Raw genomic sequence first — 27221 nt, 5'->3', positions numbered from 1 at the left:
TTTTTTTTTTTTTTTTTTTTTTTTTTGTATAAATTCAAAGGGTACAAGGGCAATTTTGTTATATGCAGACTGCACCGTGGTAAAGTCACCACAGTCCACCATCCCTGCACCAATCTCATTCCTGCTCTTCTCATTCTGGAATCCCCTCGGGATCTGGATGTACACCATTCTCTATCAGTCACTCTCACTGTCTCTGTACTGCTACATCTCTGTCTCCTTGCACCATTTGTCAGTTTTATCCCATATCTATGTCTCTTGTCCTTGTGTATGTCTCTCTCTTGCTCTATGTCCACCTGCCTCACTCAGAATTCTTTCCTGGAGAGAACAGAGGTGCAGCTATACTACACCAGGTAACCTCTTTTTGTCAACCATAATCAAAATGTGCTAAAGGGACATTAGAAGGAAGGGATTCGGTTTCACTTGTCTTAACAAGAAACGGGGTTTCTGATTTGGCTCATCGTGGCTCCTCTCTTATCCTGCCCATTTCCTTTTCACTAAACCACTTAGTACTTTCCATCTGGCACTCACTCCTCCCACCACACACTAAAGTGAGCCAAAGGAATGTGTTGGTTAAAGATTCAGTCCAGCAGACTTTTACCTGAATCCTAGATCCTCTATAAACTCATCATATGCTTTGAAATAAGTATTTAACCTCTCTGAGCCTGTTTCTTTACTTGTAAAATGAGGTAATAGTAGTAACTACTTCAAGAGGATACCAAATGAATTAACTAATATAATGAATTCAAAGTATTTGGCACAGCCCCTAGCACAAAAGAACTCAACATTAATATTTGGTATAATTCCTCTCCTTGAAATATTTGATATTAATTCCTCTCTTGGAAAATAGGACCACACCCACTGTAAAACCTTTGCTCAAAAACCCAGCACCCATATCCATAGCTCTATCTAAGGAGACCTGCCCTCCCGAGGCCAGTTACATCTCCTTTAGGAAAATTTTCCTAACGCTCTTTCCCACCACTGCAGGACCTTTGCCTATGCCCCTACTCATACTACCTCAGCCAGCTCAGATGACAGCCAACTTTGTGGGACTGCTCTACAGAGCTATGCAGGGCTGGGCTAGGCGAGGATACCACCTACACAAAAGAGGTCTTCCTGGGCACAAAGGAGACTCTCCAGAAGGACTCAGAGAAAGGACTCCTTGAACAGATAAGGTATGGAGTAGAAAAGTAACTACAGGAAAGGCTCTCTAGAATGGTTCTTCTTCAGCAAAACACAGTTGAGATCTCTGGACAAAGATGCAAAGGAGATAACATATAGCTAATATTCCAGCTCTTATCTAGCTACTAGGCACAAATCAGACTAGGACATGGAGTGGAGCACGCAGAAATTTTTCCTCAAATTTACCTGCGTAATTCTGGCTTCCTGAAGATTCTCTCGTTACTAAGGCAACATTATCCCAATTATATTCTTACCCTCCACATTGTCACACTGCTTAGCACAGCAACCTCCTACACATTTTCCTGGTTTTCATTGCAATTGTAACCCACCCATTAATAATGGTTTTCAACCTAAGTTATGCATTAAAATTGCCTGAAGAGCTTTTAGAAATTGTGATGCCCAGGCACACCCCAGACCAATTAAATCAAAATCTCTGGCACCAGTAATTGATCCAGGCACCAGTAATTTTTAAGCTCCCAGGCAATTCCAAAGTGCAGCCAAGGTTGGGAACCACTGCTTGGTTCTCAGTATAAGTCCTAATCTAGATAGTCATGCATTGCTTAACAACAGGGTATGTTCTGAGAAATGCATCCTTACGCAATTTTATCATTGCACAAACATCACAGAGTGTGCTTACACAAACCTAGATGGTATAGCCTACTACACACCTAGGCTCTAGGCTGTAAGGTATATAGCCAATTGCTCTTGGGCTACAAATCTGTACAACATGTTACTGTAGTGAATACCATAAGAAATTGTAACACAATGATATTTGTGTATCAAAACATACCTAAACATAGAAAAAGTAAAGTAAAAACACGACAATATACTCTTATGGTGTCAGACCACTGTCAGTCACATATCATTTTCCAAAACATTGTTACGTGGCTCATGATTGTATTTCTCCCATGTCCTTTAGGACCCCAATCCAACCTCACAGAGAAGCATCTGCAGCTAAGATAGTAAATTGCTTTAGAGATGCTACTGAAGGGAGGAGAGACCTGATCCTGTTTCCTTAAAGAACTCAGACCAAGAACTACACACACACATACACATATACAAACACACCCTAACAGATACCTGCATTTTCTTTCCCTAATGCAGGAGGATGGATAAGTGACTCAAGAGCATGAATTACACGCTGCAGTGAAGCTAGGAAAGTCACTGTCATCTCCCTATCCAAGGCACAATTATCTAGCAGGACCTCTATGATGTCATGCAATGGCTTAGGGCCCAAGACCTCAGGTCTCACCTCCCTGGGCCACCTGGAGTTCCTGCAGCAGCCACTGCCTTGCCCAATCCCTCTCATACCCCACCATGTTGGTGGGTACCCCCCACCTGCTGACATTGGATGAAGCTGATGCCACCTGGACCCTCATCAAGGATAAGGTAGGTAAAGTAAGGAGGCTAAAGAGGAAGTAACAAAGTGTGACCTGCATGGGTCTGAGCAGCTTGTGAGTAGGAAGGGGTGGGAAGTCTGAAGACAATAATAACCAACATTTACTCAGTGCTTCCATATGTGCCGGGCACTGCAGTAAAGTTATTGGCATGAACTGCCCCCATTTAATGACAACTGCAAAAACAGTAAAAAGGTTCACTGAAAAGTAGTGTATAGGGAATTATGAGCAAAGAGGAGACACGCTAAGTCAGGGGTGAGACAGGAGATCAGGAAGGCTTCCTGGAAAGAGTGACATTCTAGCTAGGCAAGCAGGAGTTATTCACACAAAGAGGGAGAGGAGAACCTGACAAATAAAAGGTACTTAATAAATATCTGAATTAATGAGCAGGGGGGTGGTGAGTATATAATGATTTAATAGTAATTAAATGTAGAGCATTTGTAAAAACAAGGAAAGGAAAAAGAATAATTCATATTTGAGAACTCCTAATAATCTTCTAGAGCAGAGTTCAAAGAAGCAGTAGTAAAAATAAAGCCAAAGAGATATAAGGGCTAATCTTAGAACCTGGAGTCCTATAGAACCAGCTTCCTATAGAATCTGAACTTTATCTGAAACTCTTTCACAGATCTCCTCCACCTTAACTTCCACAAAATAAGAAATTTGGATTTCGAGGCAGATTTTTATATTTTAAGGAGCAGGACAATCTCAGCTGTATCTGGGTTGCAAGTATCCAACAAATCCTACCAAATCACTTTTCAGTTGCAGGCTGGATGGCAGGAAATTTCAGATCAGATAATCTAGAATCAGATTCTGACTATGTGATTTGAAGGAAGGTGAATTTATAACATTCATAGAAGTCAGCCTACCAGGCTTAGAAAAAAAAAAAAATCTTAAAGCAGTGCCTACCACACTCAAAGATTTAATGGCATGCTGCTTCCATTCCAAATAGGGTAGCTGCTTACCACAAAGTCCAGCTTCCCAGGGAAGCAAAACCAGGAGAACTCAAGGTCTTCCCAAGTATTAGAGCAACTAGTTTCAGCAGTGTAGAAGGTTGGTCCTGGACTAGATCAAGCAGAATTAGACTGAAAATAAACAGAGTCTCCCACTATTAGAAAGCTATGCCATCTCTGAGTATCAGAAAAACTCATTATCCTATTTAAACTGAAAATGGTCAGGAAAATCGGAGTAGAGATATGCAGGATAAATCACTGGCATTATGGGGCAAATTCAAGGATTAGGTCACCTTTAAGTGACCTGGTTTCCTGTGTCCAAAACCACTGACAGTTTACTGAACATATGGCAAAACATTTGGCTAAACAGAATGTGGCTCAAGAACTCTACATTCAGAATTCGATGGAACCAAGGGACATCTAGGAAAACAATATTTCACCATCACTTTCCTGGGATGCCCCTGGAAAACCTAAATTTGTGGGCCTAAGGTCCAATAATTTCTATCCAGAAGCAAAAGTTCTGTAGGAGCACATAGTAGTCTTAAATAGTGATTCTACCAAGAACACAATCTCCCTAACAAAGAACCGAGCTCCTTATTTTTCCTATTTTAGGATAACCACTGGAGCTGTCAAGGTCAGGGAGAGTTAGAATTAGGCAACTTAATGCCTGTCAGCATATAGGAAGAGCATATGGGGAATAAAGAGCCTCCAGCTAAACCAGAGAGTCACCCTTTTAGCAGAAAATTGGATAATAAGCACCAGGTATTTTAAATGTCACACTCCTATCAGAGGGGCCTCTTCGACAGACACTCCCATTTGTCTTACTTGTGCAAGATCCTTGACACCAAAGGAGCAGTTAGGGTGAGATTTGGATGTCATGCTTGGTGCGTCTGATTTCATGGTCATGGTGCAAAGCATTGCATCCAAAAATGTCAACCCACCAGTGTTCTGCTCTCTCCCCTGGAAACCTCACTGGTCCTTCTCAGAGCCCCACCCAAGAGGAAGCGTTCCAGTGAAGCAAAGGAGAAGGAATAATGGGAAACCCTCCTATGCAGACCACAAAAGAACATCAGTTCTTCCTTTGGCCAGGTGACAAGACAGTAGTCTACAAGCTACCTCAGCTTATCCAAAGTACAGAGGCAACTCCATAGTTAGCCTCTTATGCTAGGAGGCAGCACTTCCAAAACAGCTTTGTAGCAAAAAGTAGATCAGCCTTAAGGAGTCACTGGTGAATTCTACCAGAAGGCCAACAAAGAGGGCAATGCCATCAGTAGGGGCATAGCCATGTGGAATTTGGGCCTGGAGGTAGGGAGTAGAGTACAGCACTGTAAGCACTGGGCTCAAATATAAGAGATGCCCTAAGAGGAAACTCTGTGTGCCCTTGCTCCCTAGAGCAGAGAACCAGAAACGTCAGCCACAAAATCCTGAATGGGTTGAAACCATACTTAAGTACAATTACTAGGCAGGCGCTTATGTTTCCCAGTTAGTCATGAAAAATAAACTTTCCAGGGTTACCAACTCCAAAAAGGCCATGACAAAACAAACAACAACAAAACACGCACACACACACACACACTAATTAAAATCCCTGAAAGCATACTGTAACTAACATTATAAATATGAGGCCTCAAATTCCCTATAAAAACTACCCCTTGCAGCTAGGGTAGAAGGTATATACTATGAGGTAACAGACATGGTGTAAGAATGGACATTCCGAATCTATTTCTGTGTAACCTACTATTGATTAAAGACATCACCCATATAAACAGTCACCTAAGAAGAATCCTTGAAGATTCTTTTTTTTTTTTTTTTTTTTTTTTTGCTTGAGACTCTGTTGAGTGCAGTGGTGCCATCTCGGCTCATTGCAACCTCCGCCTCCCAGGTTCAAGCAATTCTTCTGCCTCAGTATCACAAGTAGCTGGGATTACAGGTGTGTGCCACCATGCCCGGCTAATTTTTCTATTTTTAGTAGAAACAGGGTTTCACCATGTTGGTTAGAATGATCTCCAACTCCTGACCTCAGGTGATCCACCTGTCTCGGCCTCCCAGAGTGCTGGGATTATAGGCATGAGCCAGCGTGCACCGCCGAGGATTCTTTCTTCCATATCTCCTAAGTGACCAAGTTCTACTAATTCTATAAACTAAATATTTCTAGTATCTTCCCCCTCTATTTTAGTTCAGGACCTTATCATGCCTTGCCTGGAGTATTGCTATACTCTTAGCTCATCTATTGCCCTTATTTTATGCCTTCCTATTAAAAATTAGCTTTCTGGTCAGGCGTGGTAGCTCACACCTGTAATCTCAACACTTTGGGAGGCCGAGGCAGGTGGACTGCCTGAGCTCAGGAGTTCAAAACCAGCCTGGGCAACAGAGTGAAACCCCATCACTACTAAAAATACAAAAAATAAGCCAGGTGTGGTGGTGGGTGCCTGTAGTTCCAACTACTCAGGAGGCTGAGCCAGGACAATCACTTGAGCCCAGGAGGCAGAGGTTTCAGTGAGCCAAGATCGTACCACTGCACTCCAGCCTAGGCGACAAAGAAGACTCAATTTAAAAAAAAAAAAAAAAAAAAAAAAAATTAGCTTTCAAAAATACCTATCTGATCCTGTTCCTCCTACCCAGAGCCCTTCAAGCAGCTTCCCACTGCCTTCAGGGCAATTCACTTGACACACACACAAGCCTTTCATAATCTAGTTCCTGTGTGCCTTTCCCTCTTCATACCATACATACAAGCATTATAAAATTATGTGTTCCTAAATGTGCCCCCCTTGGTTTGTAAATTCAAGTTTTTTCACTGGCTGACTCTTATGCCTGAATTGACCATTCTCTTACCTAGATAATTCCTTCAAAACTCAAGTATCACCATCTAGAAACCTTCCTTGATCCTCTTTCTATGAAAAGTAAAGACTGTTCAATCACTTCTTGTCTCCTTCACATCTTGCTTTCTATTAATATTTTACATAGCTGTTTACATTTTTGTCTTCTCCATTAGACTAAACTATATCAGGACAAAGACAAAGTCTCATTCTTTTATGTTTTCCCATTACCTAGATAGTTTGACATGTAGACATTCAAGGTTTTGCTGCAGGAGAGCTGGGAGATAAGCAGAAAGCATAAATCTGAACACTATAGAGATGTAACTGAACAGTGAATACTCGGGGTCAATTTAAAGTAGGCAACCAGTTACCTTCTGACCCTAAGTACCTGACCTATAAACTGGCCACCTGCAGGTCATCGAGGAGCACTTTGGGCCCAATGCAGTAGCAGTACCTTTCCTGTCAGATGCAGCCTGCTATGACCTACTGGGTGTGCTGGTAAAACAGTCCCGCCCAGCCCATACCCGCCTGGCTTTGCCAGGTCGGCAGGGTCGGAGGGCACTGAAACCAGTGGGGCCACTACCAAGCCTCCTGGAGCAGACAGGATCTGAGGGTGCCTTCGCCCACTGCACTCGGGAATACTCACCAAATGGCCAAGCAGAGATAGCCTATGAAGAGATGCGAATGTTGGATGGGCAGCCATGCAAGATCCGCCTACATATGGGTGGCCTGCGCAAGAAGGTTGCCTTCCTGTTGCTGCCACCAGGCCAGGTGAGCCTACAGCAGACTCTTTCCTGGCTCCGAAGCACCCACAGCATCTATGTCATCTACCAGGTCTTCTCTTGTTCCTGGCTGCAGCTGGGGCTGATGCCTACAGCCCATGAGCCCCAGCTCCTCCAGCTACATCGGTCATTACCTGTTGCCTTCTCCTGCCTCAAGTTTTCACTGCAGTCCAAGGGTGTGCTGGGACCACAGAAGCCTCTGACTAAAGACCCATTGCTCCATGGGGCCAACTGGGTCAGACCCAACCTCAGCATCATGCCACCTCTGGCCCCCACATCAGCACCTGCTGATACACCTGAAGCTGCTGATGTGCCCCCACCTGTCCCAGCTCCGCCTACACCACCTCCCCAGGAAGGGCCAGAGGGCAAACCCACCAGATTCTCCTACAAGGGCCGAAACCCCTTCCGAAGGGGGACCCACATACTGTCAGGTACTGCTAGGGGGAAATGATGAGATGGATGGGAGGGACAAAGTGAAGGAGGGAGAAGGCATGAGAATTAAGTATGTGGGGAATCCATTACTCAGCACAGGGCTCTGGTGAAAGAGATGGAATGAGGGAGCCCAGGGAGGGTGAGATGGAATCAGAAGGCCCTGGTAAGGGGATTGGGATGGCACAGAGGACCAGAGGGAAAAGCTAGGGAGGAAAAAGACCAGCTATAAGTCAAGCTGTGACTATCCCCAACCCTGGCAGAGAACTGGCTCTTCAGTCCCCGCAGCCCTCCACCAGGAGCCCAGGGTGGGGGCCCCAGGGACCCCGACGGGCACTCCATGTCCCTGCCCCTGCTGCAGGGTCTATCCTCGGAGTTCGACAGCGACGACTGAAGCTGAAGCAAAAGATTCCGGGGGCAAAGCCCCCAAGATCTGGCATAGGGGTACTGGTCTCTAATAAACATCAGCTGCTGCTCCCCCAAACCATCCTGGGCCCATGCTGCTTATTCCTTCTGGGATCCAGAGAAGAGGGAAGAGTCCCTTCACCCTCTAAGGGCATAAGGGGTACCTTGAAACCTTGGCAGCAATGTCCTCACCAAAGAGAAAATACTCCTGACCACCTCCCCCACTATGTACAACCTTTCCTGGGGCCCCAGCCCCACAGAAAAGAATGGGAAAGAAAATGAGCACAGAATAGAGATTTCCCTTTTATACATATTGCAACAAGTTCTCCATAAAACATTCATCTGAAATAAATTAAAAAGTCCTTTTGCCACTGCCTCAAAACATAAAAAGGAGCCTGTGCCCTAGCCCCAGCCCGGGCCACCCGTGGCCCTGATTGTCCATGGAAGAAAGTTAAGGATTGAGGGGCCCATAGCCTGAGATGAGAGGGCCAGATCCTTCCTCTGAAGTCTCCAACAAGAAAGGCGAGGTGACGGCATGAGCCTGGGAGATGGCAGCCAACTCCTTGAGAAATTCAGGGAAAATGACTGCACAGTAGACAGCATTCTTGACTCGAAGAGCCTCACCTTGGCGTTCAGGGGCCCCGCCCCGGGCAGGTAGAACTGGAGTTGAAGCCCCAGGGGAGCCCCCACTTAGGCCAAGTCCTGCTCCGTCTCGCCCAGGCTGAAGGACCAATTGTGCCGCCTGCCGGGCCCTGGTTGGACTGTGTGCATGCCGCAGGAGTAACTCCCCCAAGGATGGCCTCCGGCTCTTCACTGGGAATAAACAGGGGTATCATGAAGGTGCTGGGATCAAGGAACCTCCCTTGGACTGAGAGGGGAGATTCCCCCACCCCCTAGGTTCTTGGACTTCTCCTTTAGGGTTCTGAGGAAATGGAAAAAAGGACAAAATGGACCAGAAATGAACCTCAGGTACCATTTCCTGTCCCATCCCTGAAGTTGACTCTGAGGACTATAGTGAGGAGTTCTTTCTCACTCTTAACACCAAAAATACTACCTGCCCAGCCTTTTTCCCTCTATCCAGCCTCCCCACCCAGCCAACCATCCTTCTCAGTCTTTAACCAATCAACACTTTAGCCACCTCATTCCCAGTTAAGATCCATTCCTTCTCCATGCCCTCTGACCCTGATGAATTCTCCTCTTTCCAATCACTAATCTACCACCACCAAGCTATTTCTCCTCTGTCTACAGCATGCTCTGATTTCATGCTTCCCATCACCCTTCCGAACCAGTCAACCACGTACCTCTTTCCAAGCTTATCTATAACACCCAATCCACATCCTCTGCTCCTACAATACCCACAGGGGCTATATATGCAATTATAGTTCAGTGACAATTTCACTTCTGTCATACTCTACTGTCCCTCCAAGATCTGCTCTTCACTATTCACCACTTCACCATTCACCAGTCCCTGTCCTGCACCAAAGCCTCTCTCCCACTGGTTGCAGTCAATTTCAAGTCAGCTTAGACTCAAGTGAGCCATTCAAACAATGTCCTCTTGCCTCTAACATTCTGCCTAGATTTCTGGGTCTGGATCCATATCTACCATAAAGGCCTAGATTCTAATAACAATTCCCATTTCCTACATCTAATACTGGCTACAGAAATACTATACCGATCTATTAAATTTGGCATTCAGAGTCCTTCACAATCAGGCTCACACTCCTACAATTTCTTGTCAAACTCTCCACACCCCATCTTGCTTTTGCATCCACATCTATCATCTTGGAACCCTCCAGGCACTTTTCATGCACCTGTAGCTCCCTCTGCCTAAATTTTCTTCTCCCTACTTTTTTCATCATTCTAGGTGAAATTTTACTATCCCCACTTCTCTAGGAAGCCTCCTCTGATTTGTCTTCCACTGAATCCCAATTTTACTTCCCTTAACTCAACATATTTAATTTATTTCTATGTCTTCTACCTCATACACTAACCTGTGAGCTTAAGGGCTCAGACTGTGTCTTGTCTACCTTATCTACCTGGCCCCTCTACAGTGACCCCAGCACCAGAACTGTAGAAGGAAGAAATATTTACAATACTAGACCATGAAGAAATCATGCAAAAGAACTTTACCTGAGACTTCACAGCTGTGCAGTAACTTTTGTGGTACTCTCTTCCCAACCCGTACACTTTTCTCATTAAGCCTCCACCTCTGCTTTCAGCGTATCCTTTTGCCTTCTACTTTGATTAGTAAATAAAGAATGATGTGAAATCCCTTTCTCCTCTACACTTCACAACTACATTGGCACCTGTCAGTTCCTTCTTGCTCTCTGCTCATTTTCCTCAAAGGGAGAAAAACAAAAAGCCTTTTCCTATCCAAAGTCAATCCTTTTCTATTGTTCTAGATCCCATTACTCCCAACACCTTTAGGACCTTCCTTCTTCTGGTATTACATTCCTCTAGTCACTCTCCAGATTGTACATTCTTTGAAGGCAGAAATTACATCTTGTACCTCCCTGAATTCCCTGTACCAAAGACAATGCCCGGCACACACGGCAAATGTTCAAGATACCTGTTAAGCGAAAAGTCTAGATTTAAAACTTCATAACCACATTTAATTCTTCCTCCTTCCTTATACCACTCACCAAACTCTACCAACACTTCCTTCTCATTTCTGCCTCATTAAATGCTTCCCTTCCATGTCCACTATTCTAATTCAAGCCTCCCTGGTAACATCTACATTATGGCAGAAGCCTCCTGATGCTTCCTGACTCTTTTCTCCTAGCTTGACTTCATCTGAGCTAACATACTAATCTCTCCACTTCCAGATTTAGAACTTCCTGTGGTTTTTCATTGCCTAAAACATCCCAACTTCTACTCTGAGAAACTGAGCTCCAGCCAAATCTCTCCAGCCTTACTACCAACTATTCCACCATCTTTTAAATCCCCTACTCCAACTAAACAGTCCAGGATCTCACCTGAAAAAAAAAGATTCCCCATTCCTTTGCCTACCTAAGTCTTACCCAGCTTTCAAGAAAGGCCCATGTCAAACGTCATGTCCCTTACTAAGCTGTAATAATATCGCAACCGAGAGACTACTCTGTCCTCTTTCTTGTCCCCAAATTCTAGAGTAGTTTTTGCTATAACTTCTCATCTGGCTCTTAATAGATAGAACTATGTTCTATCCTCTGACCAGAAGCCTGAGAACAAACATGAAGACTCAATTTTCTATAACTCACCAGGTCTTGGCACAACATTTCACTCTTAATAAGAGCTCAATTAACCTGGTTTAATAGGTTATTTAGGGAGGGCAGGTACAGGTGTGGTGGGATAGGCCTCACCTAGGGGATCAGAACGGCGTGGGGCAGGTCCTGCTGCAGGGCCCTCAGCCCAGTCCAACTTGCCACGGGCAATGAGGTACTTCTTGGCTTTGGATAGCAGTGCTGGGAAGTCCTCCTGGGAAGCCGCAAAGTTCTCAATCTTATTCTTCACAGAGCCCAGCACCTATGAAGCACACCTTCATGACATTTCTGAGCACTCTAGACTGATACAGTCCTTTCTAGTCCCACTGGACCTGCTCCCAGCCCACCCAGGGTCACTCCAGCTGCGGGCCAGGCCCACCATGGAGCCTGGACGCACCCATGCATGCATGCATCGCACACCTGCAGCAGGGACTTGACACTGGGCTGGAAGACCATGTTGGTGTTGAGCAGGAAAGAGCGGAGCAGGGGCTGGGGGTGACAGGCCAGCTGGGCCACCAGCCCCGTCAGCAGGAAGTTGACATAGACGGAGTTCTGCAGCATGTTCTCGAGTTTGGCAAAGAGCACAGCCATGAAGGGGCCTGGGTTGGGGGGGAGGTGGGCACAAGGATACAAGGCCTGAACACAATGCACGTCGCACGCATTCCTCCCCAAAACAAGAGACCCCCACCAGATGAAAATTATTTGTATGTCAGCCTCTGGGTATGTTTAAATATCCTGTGGCCACGTATTCTGGAGGAAATAAGATGGCAGACACCATATGGACCCACAAGATTCCAGATGCCAGCTTTACACACATTCAAGCTGACGAGCCAGATCTTAGGCTCTGGAGTCTGAGAGATCTGGTTCACTGGCTTTGCCCTTTACTAGCTTGGACAGGTCAAAACTTTCCAAGCCTTACTTCCTAGTTCGTAAAATAGGAAAATATACCTACCTCATAAGGTGATGAACAGTTATCAATATAAAGCATTTAGCCTCAGATCTGGCAAATTTTAAGTGTTCAATTATAATTGTAAGATACAATTACATACTCTGTTTTTATAAAAGACTCACCCAAGAGGCACAACAGAAGAACAAATAGGTTGATAAAGTAACTAGGTCCAAAAAGAATTAGGTTCCACAGAAAACAGAGGATAACACTAAACCTGCTCAGAAAGAAAGCTAGAAGACGGTGTTGCAAAGACAAAGTAACTATGTAAGCCAATTTAAAGTTAGGGAAAAAAAATCTTTGGAGGACCAGAGAAGACATCAGTTTTGTCTTTCAGAAGCTGGGAACCAAGAAGGTGGAACAGAATATGTAGTAAAAGGATAGCTTAGTGCAAGGGCAGAGAAACTGACTGAGGACAGACCCTTTGGTGGGAGAGAAGTGAAGGGAAAGGATCAGCATTATCCACTGGGAAAACTGACCTCAGTTAAGCCAGATCACCAGCAGTAGGCCTCTATAGCCATCACAGTCCTTCTGATCAGGGATTTTTTGGCAAAAGGGAGTATATCTAAGAACCGTACTACGAATTGAGACAGAAGAATGATGGAGGGCAGGATGGAATGAATCCTGAAAAGATCCTAAAACATTTTCACTCCAGGGGCACATGTCTAACATTAGCTTCAAAACAACTCTAGCTTAACAGAGTCCTAAGATACCCCATAATTTTGTCCTATTCCTTTCATTTCCTGGAATTTTTTTGCCAAAAAAAAAAAAATTCGAAAAGCTCAGATAAGTTTACCAAAGGAAAATAAGACAAAAGCTTCAATTAATACTTCAAGACTGTGGTAAAACTTGCACGTTATCGCCTGGTGGTATTGAGCTGAAAGGAATAGAGCAGAGGCTAAATAAATGGAAAGACAGATTTTTTGTAGGAGGCAAGAGGGAATTGGCACAACTCCATGGCAGAAGCCCTGGTGCTGTATGAGCAGGATGGCCAGCATCTCCCAGGCCCAATCAGGACATGAACTTATCAAGGCATGACAATCTGACTATAAACAACTGGAAGATGAGTGTTTGCCTTAGTCAACTTAAATCTGCTATGCACCCAGAGATCCTAGTGAAAAGCTGCCACTTGCTGAGTTCTCACAATGTGCCATAATTGTAGTAAATGATTTACATGCATCTATGGCAGAGATGGAAACGTAAGGTATGCATAATCCAAGGCCTGTGATCTTAGCCTTAGCCACTACTTCTCAGAGGTGGGTTTGTTTTTTGTTTGGTTTTCTGGTTTTCCTGGCCTGAGGTTTGGAATGGCGGGGTAAGCTGGCTCTCATACAAAAACAAAGAGGAGTTAGTCCAACCACTCAGATCAAGTCTAGCTCCAGGGCATCCTTGAGAGTCCACATGAACTCCGCCAGGGAGTTCAGGGCCACGCTTTGTCATTTGCCTTCGAAGAGACCGCACCCTATCTGCTTAAGACAGTCTTAGTGCTAGTAGACAGTCACGGCAACCAAGAAGGTACAAGGAAGTGAACAGGAAAAACTGGAAATCAAGTTCTTCTTTAAAGAGATGGGGAGGAAGGAGCTGAGTAGGGAGAAAAATACCAGAAGGTTAACCCTAGGCCCCAGGAGAGCTGACAGAAAACCCAATACCCAGACAGATAAACTGAAGGGAATGGCATAGTGTTTACAGGTGCCTCTCCATACAGGACAGCACATATATCTTCCATATGGTTCAGAAATATTGTTGTGATTCACCAGGAAACACCAAACACAGAATATCCTAATTACAAATCACAGGAAATGGCCAGACTAAGGAAAGAGGAGGAACATGCACATAGGACAGACATACAAGGCTCAGATATGTCAATACTCAAACCAGCACAAGCATGGAAGACGTACAGACAGATACAGGGACACAAGTATGACATGACATGTATCTGGAAGTGATGCAAGCAGGATGGATGAGGGGCTAGGCAAGTACACAGAAATGACATGGCCAAGAGGTCCAAGAAACCAGCACAAACATGTCAAGAACATGCAAAGAGTACACAGAAGGGAAGGCCTAGGCTAAGTAACTTACCAGTGAAGGGCTGGCTTGGCAGTTGGTTGAGAGTCCGTAAAGGGCTGCTGAGGAAGGGGCCAGGGGGCTCAGGGGGACAAGTGAAGCTCTCATAGGCCTCCTCCTCCTCAAGGGGCAGTGGAGGTTCTAAGGGGGACTCTGAGCCAGTTCCCCCATTGCTCAATGCCACCTCTAGCTCCCGGAGCTCCTGCCCAAAGCCCTCTAGTCCTGCCATGCCCTCGGAGGTGCCCTCTAGCAGTTCCCCAACTCCCTCCTTTGGCACCAGACGAACCTTCTTGGCTCCCTCAGGCCATGATCCTGGCACTCCATTGAGCTGGGGAGGGGGCAGGTGACCGGGGCCCTCCCCTGCACCCCCAGCCAGCCCTCTACTCCCCAGCTCTTCCTTCTCCCCTTCCCCCACATTGTTCCTGTCCTCCTCAGGCAGTAGGCTGCGTTTCTTAGTCCGGGAGCCAAAAGGACTGGGCTCAGGAGAGGGCCGCTCGCCATCATAGGGGGCAGACCAGGTACGACAGGCTCGGACACAGCGGTCCACACCACGACGTGCCTCACGCAGATACTCCAGGTAATTGTCTTCCAGCTCTCCAGGCTCCTCTGCAGGGGTAGGCCATCGGCCAGGGCTGGAGGCTGGGGATGCAGAAAGCCCTGGTGAGCAAGGGGCTGGGCCTGGAGACTCAGAGCCACCCAGGCTCTGCTGCCGCAGGAAGAGAGCCAGACGAGATGGTGTGGAGGGCCGGGGTACTGTCACCACAGAAGCGGAGTCCACACTTGGGCTTCCAGGACCTGCAAAGGGAAAAAATATAAGAGAAATCAAGGAGACAGAGGTTCAGGAGGAGAGATAAGACACCTCAGGAGACTAAGAAAGAAGGCAATGGGAAGGCAGAAACACTGACCCTATTCAGACAGCTAACTCTCCAACCTCCTAATTAACCTTATCCTCATCCACCACTCCCACTCACCACCATCACCACTGAAGAAACAATGGAAACAGGAAGAGTATACGACTAGAGTGAAGAACAAGAACAGCTTTGCCCAGAAGTCCCACTCTAATTTTCTTTGGTGAGTGTTAAGGATCCTCCCTGCAAGACACCCTCATCAACCTCCCCAAAGACAGAATGTCATTCATGGCCATCTTCCTCCCCTCACCCCAGCCCCTCGTTGCTACACTCCCCCAGAACCCAGGCCATACCCGTGATGTCCTCCCTTCTCCCTGTCTCTCTGCTAGGCCCACCTCGTGCCCATGAGGCATGCTCTGGACGAGGTGGGCTGGGGGCGTGGTGCCGACAACAGCGAGGGATTAGGGAGAGAAACTTGTCAGCTGCTCGTCCATATAGGTCTACATCACGCACAGCTGGCTTCTGGCTCAGCATAACGTGGTTACATGGGACAAGATACCTAAGAAAGACATCAGAAAGGGGACACAGGGTAGATCAGGAAGAAAGGACAGGGCCTAGAAGAACATCAGGCCAATGAAACTGTATGGTTAAGCCAGGCTCCAAATGGAAACTCATGAGCAACCCCAATACAGCCCATTGCCCCAGCAATGCACAAGACTCTGAGGCTTCAGGGTCAGCCATCCCTCAGCCCTGCCCCAACAGATACCTGAGAACCAGCTGCAGCAGGACATCCTCACAGCTGAGGTTCAGGAGGGTCCTGAAGAGACTCAGAGAGACCATGCAGAGCTGGGGGGTGTGGAGGGGAGGGAGGGAGTCACCATAAGAGCTCTCTGCCCTCCAAGCCATTCACCAAATGGGAACCCCCCAACCCCAAGTTGGCCCAACCAACCACTCCTAGAGGAACTCCTAGAGGCCCATGCACCACGCCTGGCACATAAGTCATTCAAGTATTAGCTAGATGATCACAAGATCTTTGTGAGCAAGTCTTTACTATTCATACAAATGAAGCATCTCAGACCCAATGGACTTCTACAGACTCTCTAGCTACAAATACCTGGTCAGCAGAGACTCCAGCAACACTTGAATGAAAATCCATGAGAAGAGACTCTAAGAAATACTGTGATTGAGTGAATGACTAACAGGAGACAACAGAAACATGGTAATTAAGTGAACGCCTGCCAGAAGGGACTGTAGCAACACAGTAACTGAATGCCTACCAATAAGAAACTAGAGGGAGGCCGGGCGCGGTGGCTCAAGCCTGTAATCCCAGCACTTTGGGAGGCCGAGACGGGCGGATCACGAGGTCAGGAGATCGAGACCATCCTGGCTAACACGGTGAAACCCTGTCTCTACTAAAAAATACAAAAAAACTAGCCGGGCGAGGTGGCGGGCGCCTGTAGTCCCAGCTACTCCAGAGGCTGAGGCAGGAGAATGGTGTAAACCCGGGAGGCGGAGCTTGCAGTGAGCCGAGATCCGGCCACTGCACTCCAGCCCGGGCTAGAGCGAGACTCCATCTCAAAAAAAAAAAAAAAAAAAAAAAACGAAACTAGAGGGAACCCGGAAGATTCCCAACTGGGAAGTAGGTGGGGCTGCGAATATGAAGTCTGAGTCACCTCTCTAACACTAGTGTATCTCTCAGAAGGCAGGATAAAGAACAACTCAAGGGCAGCTGACAGGAAAAGGAAAAAGTAGGTGGGTCAAGATTAGGGGAAACCTTTAATTTTAGAAAAGGAAGAAGATTAGTGCATCTCTGACTAGGCAAAGAAAACACAGACATAACCTCTCCCTCACTTCTCTGAATCTTCCTAGCACTATCTCTATGCTTCCCTTATAGCAAGTGTGTCAGACACCTTGAGCTCCCTGAAGATAACGAATGGGTCCTGGTCTAGGGCACTACCTGAACAGTTTAGGCATTCATTATTTGCTAAATGACCATGGGAGAATTAAAAGTCAACCACACAACAAGAAAAACACACGACAGCAGTTCACATTTTGAATAGCATGGATGTTCAGGAGGCTATCCTAAATGACCACTTTAGCTAGCAATGAAAAAATTCAGACTCACTGAAAAGAAGTAAGTAGATAGAAAAGTGGTCCCTCAAAGATATCCACATCCTAATCTCCAGACCCTAAAAATATTTCACCTTATGTGGCAGAGACAACTTCGCAGATGTGATTAAGATTATGGAATTTGAGATTAGATTATCCTAGATATCCACAGATAATAGAGATCCATAGATATCTGTTATCTATGGATGAAAGGAGGCCATGAGCCAAGGAATCTGGTTGCTCTACAGGCTGAGAATGTTCTTCAGTTGTCAACCAGCAAGAAAACAGAGATCTCAGTCCCACAGCTGCTAGAAAATTAATTCTGCCAATAGAAATTAAGTAAGGAAATGGATCCTCCCCTACGGCCTCCTGAAAGGAACACAGATCCCATCCCCCCAAATTTTGATTTTAGCCTGGCAAGATCCATGTCATACATATGACCTACAAAACTGTAAGACAATAAATCTGTTTTAAGCATTAGGTTTGATAATTGGTTATGACAGCAATAGGAAATAAACACAGGCTGGTTAGCCAAAATTAGTCACTTCAAGGCACACAGGCTATATAAGTTACAAAGTCAAGCCAAAGAATCAAGCTTGAAAGGACCACAGTGGAAAGGAAAGCATCTGCATGTTCAACACGGGCATCCTGAAATTAGAAGAGATCTGTTCCTCCAAGAACCAGGAACCAAGAAGAAACATCCCAAGAACATGTAAGGCTCCTAAGACCAGGGGACCAAATGGGAGCCTAATAGAAACAACTACTAAAAAAAAATGAAAGATAGTGAGTAAGAATCAAAGTTAGGATAAGTTAAGACAAAAGGAAGATGGATAGAAACAACAGATAAAACCTCAAAAAGAAAATCAACTGTCTCTAAACATGAACAGGAAAATCTGAGGCCAATCATGGCCTAATTTCAGCATAATGAGGGAAAAAAATACTTCTGGTATCTTTGTAAAATTAAAGTTTGAATACCTATTCCCTATTGGTTCCAATAAATCTTAACCCAAGGCATCTATCATGATTACTTTTTGGAAAATTTTTAAAATACACATGCCCTGAGCCTACTCCCAAAGATTCAAGAAATCTGAGGTACAGCTCAGAAGCTGTTGTAGTTATTAGTTGCCATCTTCAAAGATTCACAGATGTCTCTAAAGTATACACTTGGTTTATAAACACTGGTTTAATCAATCCGTCTGGAATATTTCTTATACACCCTAACTTAGCTTCAGAAACTGTACCTATACAAAACACAGCTATCCAGGAAACTGACCCGGAACTCTACTACCAAGTACCTCATTATCTTGAAGTTTTCCAGAGCCCTTAGTGATGAAAGAACTTCTATTTTAAACACATGGATCCAGGGAACTTTAACTTATAATAAAAAAAGGAAGCAAAAATGGTCCCAGAGGCAAAATAAATGCCATGAAGTCCATGGCAAAATTAATGCTTTATTCTCCTAGAAAGGCTTCAGTCTTTATAACTTGGAAACTATCCACTCCCATGTTATATATATATCTATTTGTTAATATCCAAACTTCTTGCCATGATCTTCCAGGTCATGCATGATCTGAATTTTACTCCTCTATTTTTATCTCATTCCTTTCTTCCCCTTGCTCACTACACCTCTAGTCTTTCATTTCCTCAAACATGTAAAGCCCTTCCCCCATTTGATGTCCTTTGCATGCTGTTCCCTTTGCTTTCCTGTTCTTCTATTTGATCAATAAGTTAACTTCTTTATAATCTTTATGTCTCAGTTCAATGTCTTCTCTTCAGAGAGGTCTTCCTTGACCACCCTATTATTTCTAAGCAGGTTTTTCATAACCCTGACCACAACTTATTAATGTGTTTGCTTGTCTGTATTCTCTACGAAGTAAGCTCCAGGAAGTCAGCAACAATGTCTACCTTATTTATCATTGTATCTCCAGTACCAGCAAACAGTATGGCACACAGAGAATGTTCAATAAAAATGTTTAGGAGGAAGGAGCGAAAGTAGATAGGTGGGTGGATGAGTACTCCAAGTAATAGTTCAAAAGCAGCAAATCCAAAGGAGAAAGAAGGTAAGCATATCAGTAGCAGCTGGATCATCTATCAAAGCAGACACACAACCTAAAGTGCTCTCAAGTCACCCATAGCAGGCCACAGAGTGACAAACAGTTTAAGAGAACTCAGGCCAATACTACATTACAAACACGGTACAGCAGCAAAACCTATAGTCATGATGAACAGCCAAAGTCATGCAGAAAAGGTGACTGTGTTCTAGATTCATCTATTATAAAGGCAGGGGAATAGATTAAAATATGTACCCGAAATGGTTAAAAGTTTAATGCTGGAAAGTTAATGCCACTTAATTTTGAGGTGACTGCTGGAGATAAAGGTAAAAGAAGGGCAGGAATACCCTCCCAGAACAAAGGTCAGAGAGAGAAGATGGCTCACCCAGGTAAGCCAGGACAGGGGTAAGGGCCATACCCGGGAGTTGCTGCCAATACGGGCAACAAGGGTGTCGAGGATGGTGTGGGTGTCATGCCGGTGCAACAACAGGAATCGCAGGAAGGTACGGAGCAAAGCAGGCTCTGAGATACTCCGTAGGAAAAGTTCCAGATAGGCGGTACTGGCGATCATCTCCTCCACAGAGGTCTGGACAAAAAGAAGGGAAAGTCTGGAAATGTACAGCTTCCCTGCACATACAGGGCCATTCTCCCTGGATTCTAAGAGAAATCAGGAGCAGACAGGGGAAAAGGGAGGAGTACTCTACCCATCACCTCCTACATTAGTCCTGGCACTGAGGTTATCACTGCAGCTTAGCCCCTTATCTGCCTTGCCACCCATGACTCTCACCTTGTGCAAGGCAGGACCCATGACAGGCACCAGGAACCCATTATGGATATAATCAACCAACTGCTTCTGCACCAGGGGGTGAGCCACCTGTAGGAATGCAAGAGAGAACCGGGAGGGTTATGAGGCAACCACTGCCTGGAAGGGAGTAGAACAGCGCGCTACAGAGAGGCATCCTATTTCCAAGATGGAAAAATGACAGAACTCCAGGGAATATATCCCCTCCTACCTCATCTCCCAAGAATGATCAAGGGCCAGACTTCCAGGAAACTCCAGTCCTACCTGAATTACTGCATTGCAGAACTCTAGGGAACTCATGAAGAGTGCAAGGGCTGGCACTCCTAGCCAGTCTTCCCGTCGCAGACAGTGCCAATCATCCCCTGGAACCTCAATCTTTCGAGGCAGTGATGAGTACAGGGCACTGAGCCCTGTGGCCAGCACCTATGAGAAGTTACCAAAGGCTCATGTATAAAATATATTTATAAAATATAAAAAGTGGAACAGGGGAGCTATTAATCCAGACTTTTGATGGGAATAGGGGTATAAGCTATTAACAAAGCAAGCATTTGGCTACCCAATGTGCCGGAAACTCACCTAGAATTCACGAGCCTACGAAGAGCCTTAGTATCTGCCCTATCCATCTAAGCCCATGATTCATCCCCACTACAACTCTAGGGGGCTGCTTTCAAATCCAGGAACTATTTCCTAGAGGAATGGGCCCTGGTACATAGCCTCTCCCCCTCTCCTGGATAGGAAGGTGCTTTCCAGTATCTACATGCCATACTCTACCCTCCATGCCAGGGGGTGCTAACCGGGCAGAAGTAAGAGTGATCCGCGATGTAGCGGCCCACAGTGGGGCTCCCAGCTGACAAAGCCATGAGAAGAAGTAGGGCATCACGGGCCTGCTGGCCCAAGGTGCCCTCTCGATGCACAAAAGGGACAAGGCGAGAAAAGAGAAGAAGACGGGGAGCAGCTCCAGGCTCAGGAGGTGGCTGCAGGAAGAACTCGAGCAATGAAGGCTCCTGGGCCACACAAACACACAGCTGGCTGAGAAGTAGCACCAGGCCTTCATCCAGTGCTGGACTACTGGGCACAGGGCAGCCACAGGCATCCAGCAGAGTGAGCAGAGCCTCACGAACTGGACCATGCCGCAACAGTGGCTGGCGAGCTTCGCTCACTAGCATCTCAAATAGTTTCAGTTGCTCAGCCCGCCGTTCCTCGACCCCATCCCCAAGCTCATCCCATTGCAGCTGCCATGTCAACACACGGGTCAGCAGATCCTCGTGCAGAGCAAACTCCAGCAGGGGGCCAGGGCCTGTGGGGGCCGAAGGAACTGCACGATCCTCTGCCAGCAGTGTCAACATCTGGTAAGTGTGGTTGCGCACAGCACTGAGATCATCTGCACCCCCAGGTGCTGCCCGAGGGCCTTGCCGCTCCAGGATTCGCACCACCTAGGGAAAAAGGACAGAAGATGGAACGAATCTAAGTTGATAAGGGGACTAAATGGGATGAGGAGAATACAGAAGGTTGGGAGAACTCAGGTGGTCAGCAGACGAAGTCCTGTGCCATACAGTCTCCTACCTGGGACCAGTGATTCTTGAAGACCATGAGGCAGGTCTCAGGGTCAGCCATGACTGGGGTTTGGAGATTGGCCCCTTGAGGTATACGGTGCCCAGGGCCCCGGGAGGCCAGTCTGCTCAGCCAATTCATCCTCTCCATGAGGCAGGCTGGGCAGGACTGGCAGCCAGAGGCCTGTACTTTGAGGATTTGCCAGCTGGAGGTTTTCTCCACTTGTGTCTCCAGTCTGCTTCATCCGGTCTGTAGGAGCCAGTAGCTGCGCATGGAGCCAGAGGTTATACCAGACTGGAATGGCAAGCCATGAGGTCACTGGCCAGTCCAGATTTCTAAATCTAATTCAGAGAAGAGATAATGGAAGGGATAAATAGAAGCTCACTTTCCAGAACTCAGACCCACCACCCCACTGAAAACTCTACACACCTATACATATATACACACACACGCATGCACACGCGCACAGACACACAGTCAGCAACTGACATGTCTAAAACAGAACTCAGATTTCTACCACCAAACCTGTTACTCCTTCAACTTTCTCCATCTCAAAAGAAAATGATACCAAAATTCACCTAAATGCTCAAGCTGAAAACGTGCACATTATCCTTTTTTCTTTTCTTTACTTCCAATATCCAGTTCATCAGCAAACTCTCTCATCTCTACCTTCAAAATATGTCTCACTATTGCAGTAGCTTCCAATCTGGCCTCCATGATTCCTTTATAATCCTCCTGAGAGTTATCACAACAACCAGAGTGATATTTTTAAAACCTAAATTATATGACCTGTCCTCTGTTGAATACTCTCCAGTAATTTCCTAACACACTATAATAGTTCAAATTCCTTATCTTGGCCTACAGGAGCCTAAATAATGTAATCTGTATAACTTCCTACCATTCTCCTTCTCACTCACACTTTAGTGACACAGGCCTTCTTGAATACTTTTTGTTCCCTCTGCGTAGACCAGAATGTCCTTCTCCTGCTCTTCACATTGCTGTCATTGCTCATTTTTTTGTTTGTTTGTTTGTTTTCAAATGTCATCTCCCCAGAGAGGCCCTGCTTAACAATTCTATCTAAATAGCACATCTTCTCACCTTCACTCTCTAGCTTCCTAATCCTTTCTTCTTAGCAGTTTCACTCTCGGAAATGATTTATTTATTTGTCTATCTTCCACACATTAGGTAGCTTCTTGGAGGGCAGGGTTTGTCTTATTGTGTCTGTTGTATCCCCAGGGCCTAGGAACTCAATAAATATTTGTTGAATGTATAAATGCTGAAGTAAATGAGCGAGTGAATGAATGAATGAATGAACAACCAATCAAGAAATCCAGCCTTGATCTGACTCTAGCCCTCCGGGACTACTGAAGAAGAAATGTCTTTCTGTCTATCACAGGTGCTTCCCTAGAAACCTATCCAGTGACCTATGGGAGATGAGCAAATAGACCCTTAACTGAGTGAATACTCTTAAGAGGAAGAATTCAGAGCCAACCAATAAAGCAGAGCTGTTTCCCTTTCACTAAGGAAGACAGACACATTCCCATCTCCACTCCTGCCAGACACATCCAAAACTCACTCCCAAGAAAATGTTAAGACATCCTCAAAAGAAAATGGAAAAAAGCACTAAGTAGCTATTGGAGAAGGAACCATAGTTCCTTCTCCTTTACAGCCACCACACCCTCATCAGTACTGTCTCTCACAAGCATAAAACCTTGAGAGGAAAGGGGTGGTTCAGTTGTCCTTCCTCTTTATGCTCAACAAAGGCTGAAGGAATCCAGAAACCTGGCACCAGCCCCACATTTTGCCCTAAGGTTATATATTAACAACATCTCCCTTCACCCAGATACTCTCTCACACAATTTCCAGCTCACAACTAAAGGAAGGTAGCAACTATGTTTAAGGAAAATTTCTATAGAATAGGTGAGTCTTACAAAGGGAGGGGCCAGTCCTAAAGAGCAGGTAGGGCTTACTCATTGATTAACTCAATGTACCTCCATATGGATAAAATACTGGTCACTGTTCTAAGTAAGCACTGGAAATAACAAAGATGGATAAAAACAGTTGAGGTAGCATAAACGTAAATCCAACAAATATTGTAAATAAAGGTATTTATAAAAAGTGTCATGGGGCATGAAGGAAAGCAACTAACTCTGCCTGGGGTGCTATTAGAGGGTCCCACACAGTTAATATTGAACTTAGATCTTTAATAATGAGATACTAATTAAGTAGAGAGCAGAAGAAAAGGTTTTCTTCATATTAAAAACAGTATGTACAAAACTATGGTACTGCGAAAGAACATGACAAATTCAAAGAACAGTTGCAAATTTAGTGTGCCTTAATCACAGACTATTCAGAGAAGAGAAGCACATTAGTTGAAGGGTAAATATGGGTGAAGGTTATAAATATCACTAAATAGTATGCTAAGGAGTTTAGGTTTTACTTATTGACACCCTAGAAACAAAGGAGGTTTTTAAACATGAAAATGATAAGATCAGATTGGCCTTCAAAAATGTATCAGATAACAGTATAAGGTGGAGCAGAGAGAGATGGATTGCAGTGGACAATTTATAAGAAGCTGTTTCAAAAGTACATTTGAAAATAAAAAAGTAAGGCATGAACTATCGTAGTAAGAGAAATATTAGGAAAGATAAATCTGAGATTCAACTCTATCTTAATATGTTCCAAGCAATACTGAAATTATTTATACCAGTAACACCTCTGCCAATCAATAGCAAGTTCCTTGACAAAATAAAAATATCATTCATTTTTCTTTGATATCCCAGTGCAAACATAGAGCCTGAACTCAAATATGCCTGCGAAAGTGAATGCTGAATTAATAATTATTACAGCAAACATATATTTACTACATGCCAGGCTCCATTCCAGCACTACATGAAGTAGCTAATTTAAACCTCATAAAAACTCATTTAAGTATTATTATCCACATTTTACATAAAAGGAAATCAAAGCCCAGAGAGGTTAAATAAATTGCTCAACATACCCAGCTAGTAAGTGACAGGACTAAAATGCAAATGCAGAGTATCTGCCTCCAGATTTAAATTAACCACAAAGTAAAAGCAATAAGACCTGGCAAATAAATGGGGAATGAGAGAAGACTCTCATAGGAAGTAAAGGAGATTCAGTAAAAGATAAAGCCATTAACAGACTAGAAACACATAAGAAGGGGAACTGTGTTTTAGAAAAGAGGTTGAGTACAGTTTTGAGCATGTTAAGTTTTGAGATATCTACAGGATATTCATGATGTCCAGAAAGCAAGCAGGAATACCATACTCGAGATAATGAATAAAATCAAGACAAAAGATATAAATTCAAGAGTTAGCAGCTTATAGGCAACTATGAAACTATGGAAGTAGATGGAATTATGCAAGGAGAACAGCAGATCATGAAAGGAGGTAAGGGTAAAATCCTGGGGAAAACCAGGATGTAGGAAAGTTAAAAAGGAGGAGTCTTTAAAGAAGACTTTGAAGGTAGCCAGAAATAAAAGGAGATATCCAAGAAATGATGATCTAGACATCAAAGAAAGGAAGTTTCAAGAAACTGGAGGTTGCCCATAGTGTATAGGTCTATAGAAAGATCAAGTAAAATGAAGACTGAAAATGGTACAATCAAGTTTTTTACAAACTTAGTCAAATTAGTTGGTTAAAGTATAGGAATCAAAAAGTAAGATGTACTTTCAGGAAATTCAGTGAAATGAGAAAGGATAAAAATAGGGCAGGCTGGGCACGGTGGCTCATGCCTGTAATCCCAGCACTTTGAAAGGCCAAGGGAGGTAGATCACTTGAGGTCAGGAGTTTGAGACCAAACTGACCAACATGGTGAAACCCCGTCTCTATTTAAAAAATACAAAATGGGGGGGGAGGGGGGTGCACACCTGTAATCCCAGCTATTGGGGAGGCTGAGGCAGGAGAATCGCTTGAACCCAGGAGGCAGTGGTTGCGGTGAGCCAAGATCATGCCATTGCACTCTAGCCTGGGCAACAAGAGTGAAACTCTGTCTCAAAAAAAAAAAACAAAAAAACAAAAAACAAAAAAACAGGGCAATAGCTTAAAGAAGTTGTGGTAAGGGGAGTCAAGAAAAAGCATTTTGGTTTTGCTGTAGGATGGGGAGTCATAAGGGTATCTGTCAAGTGAGAGAAGTAGTCTGAAGAAAGGGACAATTTATAAATAAATAAGAGATAAATGACATGAAAATCAAGTATACTCAGAAAAATAGGGAAGAAAAGAGTAATAAAAAAAGGATGGGTGCTACTTCAGGCAAATCTGAACGTGAAGAAAGAGAGAAGCTAACATTCAATCCACCACCAACCCCACCCCGCCTTCCCTCCCTCACTCACCTAGAAGAATGCGGGTGAGAGAGAAGAAAATGGGTGAGAAGGTGGCAAAGCCACAGAAGCACTGCTCAGTCTTTCATACATGGTTTCTTAATAAATCATCAACACAGCCACAAAGACTAGTAGCCATCAGCAGGGATGCACTGGAACAAGTACTTATCCATCCACCCAGCTATTTATGGTATGGACTGGAAAAGTCAACAGTTGAGAAAAGTGGTAAGCACTCTCCCCTATGGCTAGCCCCTCTTACAGTTATTAGCCCTGGGATACTGCACCATCCCCTTGTTGGTTTCCTTAAACCCTACCCATATCTTTGTAAATATAGTCCCTTTATTAAATTCTTCCCAAACCCAGCTTGAGCTATCTGTCACCTGCAAACAGCCTCCCTGAAAAAAGAGTATTACTGTTTATGGAACACTCTTCTCAATCGTATCTCATTTGAAGAATGAAGACAAAGACAATCAAACAAGAATAACACAGAGTAGTAGGTAAAGTCTGAACTCTGGAGTCCCTCAGTGGTTTGAATCTCAGTCCACTATTTTCCAGCTATGTGATAAATAAACCATTTCACATATCTGAGCCTCAGCTTCCTCATCTATAAATTCCTGATGAAATAATTACTGCTAGTCTTAAAAATTAAATCATATAATAACTTAGGTAGCATTCCAACCATAAAGAAGATACTCTGTAAATTACATGTCCCTTTCCTCCTTCCTTCTCCTGATCCTATTTGACCCAGATGCCCATATCTCTAAGAGAAGAGATATAACCTGCTCTGATGTGTCCATCCTTATCGCCTCCCATACATACCTCAGTCAGCTGAAGAAAGGCCAAGCATTCAGTCTCAGTAAGGTCTTAACATATCCAAAACTAAACTGCCTCCAGCTTCTGGAATTTAATTCCGAACATTAACTGCTTCTAGCTTGCAATATACCTGAGGTGCCCATTACTGGTCCACCACTTGACCAACAAAGGGCACTGCTCATGGAACCAAGTAAGATTAGTCTCCAGGACGCTTCCTCACCCACCTGCCCACCCCAGTTCTAAAATGCCATTTCAAAGACCTCAAGAGAAGATGTTGGAATCAGCATCTCAGATTCCAAAAGCCAACACTTAAACTGGGCCCTGTTCACATACAACAAAAGCTTAAAAGAAAGTCATAGTTTGGTATTCCTATCACCTACTTAAACTCTCTGCAACGTTCAGAACCAGATAAAGAAGAGGTTAAAATCACCCCCCTCTTATAGTGTCCTTTCCTCCCATACCGAAGTCCAGAAAAAAAAAAAAAAACAGCAGAACCCC

The 27221-nt window shown here is 44.7% G+C and overlaps 3 protein-coding genes across 6 annotated transcripts in view; 1 reads left to right on the top strand and 2 right to left on the bottom strand.

The window, feature by feature from the left end:
• Positions 1 to 2334, bottom strand: part of OR52B2 (olfactory receptor family 52 subfamily B member 2) — a 28291-nt gene extending 25957 nt beyond the window's left edge. Inside the window, exon 1 of the mRNA XM_017893666.1 lies at positions 2260 to 2334. The gene's annotated coding sequence lies outside the window, so the exon portion shown is untranslated. The remainder of the gene's footprint in view (positions 1 to 2259) is intronic.
• On the top strand, positions 7 to 8262 carry CUNH11orf42 (chromosome unknown C11orf42 homolog). Of its 2 annotated transcripts, none has more exons than XM_017893664.1 (3): positions 7 to 2568; positions 6757 to 7555; positions 7915 to 8262. In XM_017893664.1, the coding sequence occupies exons 1-3, from the start codon at positions 2497 to 2499 to the stop codon at positions 8238 to 8240; spliced, it is 1197 nt and encodes a 398-aa protein (XP_017749153.1). In that variant the 5' UTR covers positions 7 to 2496; the 3' UTR covers positions 8241 to 8262. The 2 variants fall into 2 exon arrangements, with proteins under 2 accessions (XP_017749153.1, XP_017749154.1); XM_017893665.1 differs by having other exon boundaries at positions 7817 to 8037.
• FHIP1B (FHF complex subunit HOOK interacting protein 1B) overlaps positions 8242 to 27221 on the bottom strand; it is a 23966-nt gene continuing 4986 nt past the window's right edge. The window contains exons 2-12 of one of the 3 annotated variants that reach the window (XM_017893659.1): positions 21581 to 21909; positions 20812 to 21450; positions 20282 to 20440; positions 20003 to 20089; positions 19634 to 19801; positions 15822 to 15901; positions 15451 to 15614; positions 14223 to 15002; positions 11618 to 11796; positions 11297 to 11459; positions 8242 to 8771 (exon numbers count right to left, since the gene is read on the bottom strand). In XM_017893659.1, coding sequence (XP_017749148.1) covers positions 8410 to 8771; positions 11297 to 11459; positions 11618 to 11796; positions 14223 to 15002; positions 15451 to 15614; positions 15822 to 15901; positions 19634 to 19801; positions 20003 to 20089; positions 20282 to 20440; positions 20812 to 21450; positions 21581 to 21718 — 2919 coding nt within the window. In that variant the 5' untranslated portion in view covers positions 21719 to 21909 and the 3' untranslated portion in view covers positions 8242 to 8409. Of the gene's footprint in view, positions 8772 to 11296; positions 11460 to 11594; positions 11797 to 14222; positions 15003 to 15408; positions 15615 to 15821; positions 15902 to 19633; positions 19802 to 20002; positions 20090 to 20281; positions 20441 to 20811; positions 21451 to 21580; positions 21910 to 27221 lie in introns of all 3 variants that reach the window. The other 2 variants (XM_017893658.1, XR_001889523.1) reach the window with 2 other exon arrangements.

The sequence above is a fragment of the Rhinopithecus bieti genome, unplaced genomic scaffold (genome assembly GCF_001698545.2).
Source record: "Rhinopithecus bieti isolate Rb0 unplaced genomic scaffold, ASM169854v2 scaffold_24049, whole genome shotgun sequence".
Lineage (NCBI taxonomy): Eukaryota > Metazoa > Chordata > Mammalia > Primates > Cercopithecidae > Rhinopithecus > Rhinopithecus bieti.
The sequence above is the reverse complement of the archived record's forward strand: the minus strand, read 5'-3'. Positions and strand labels throughout refer to the sequence as shown.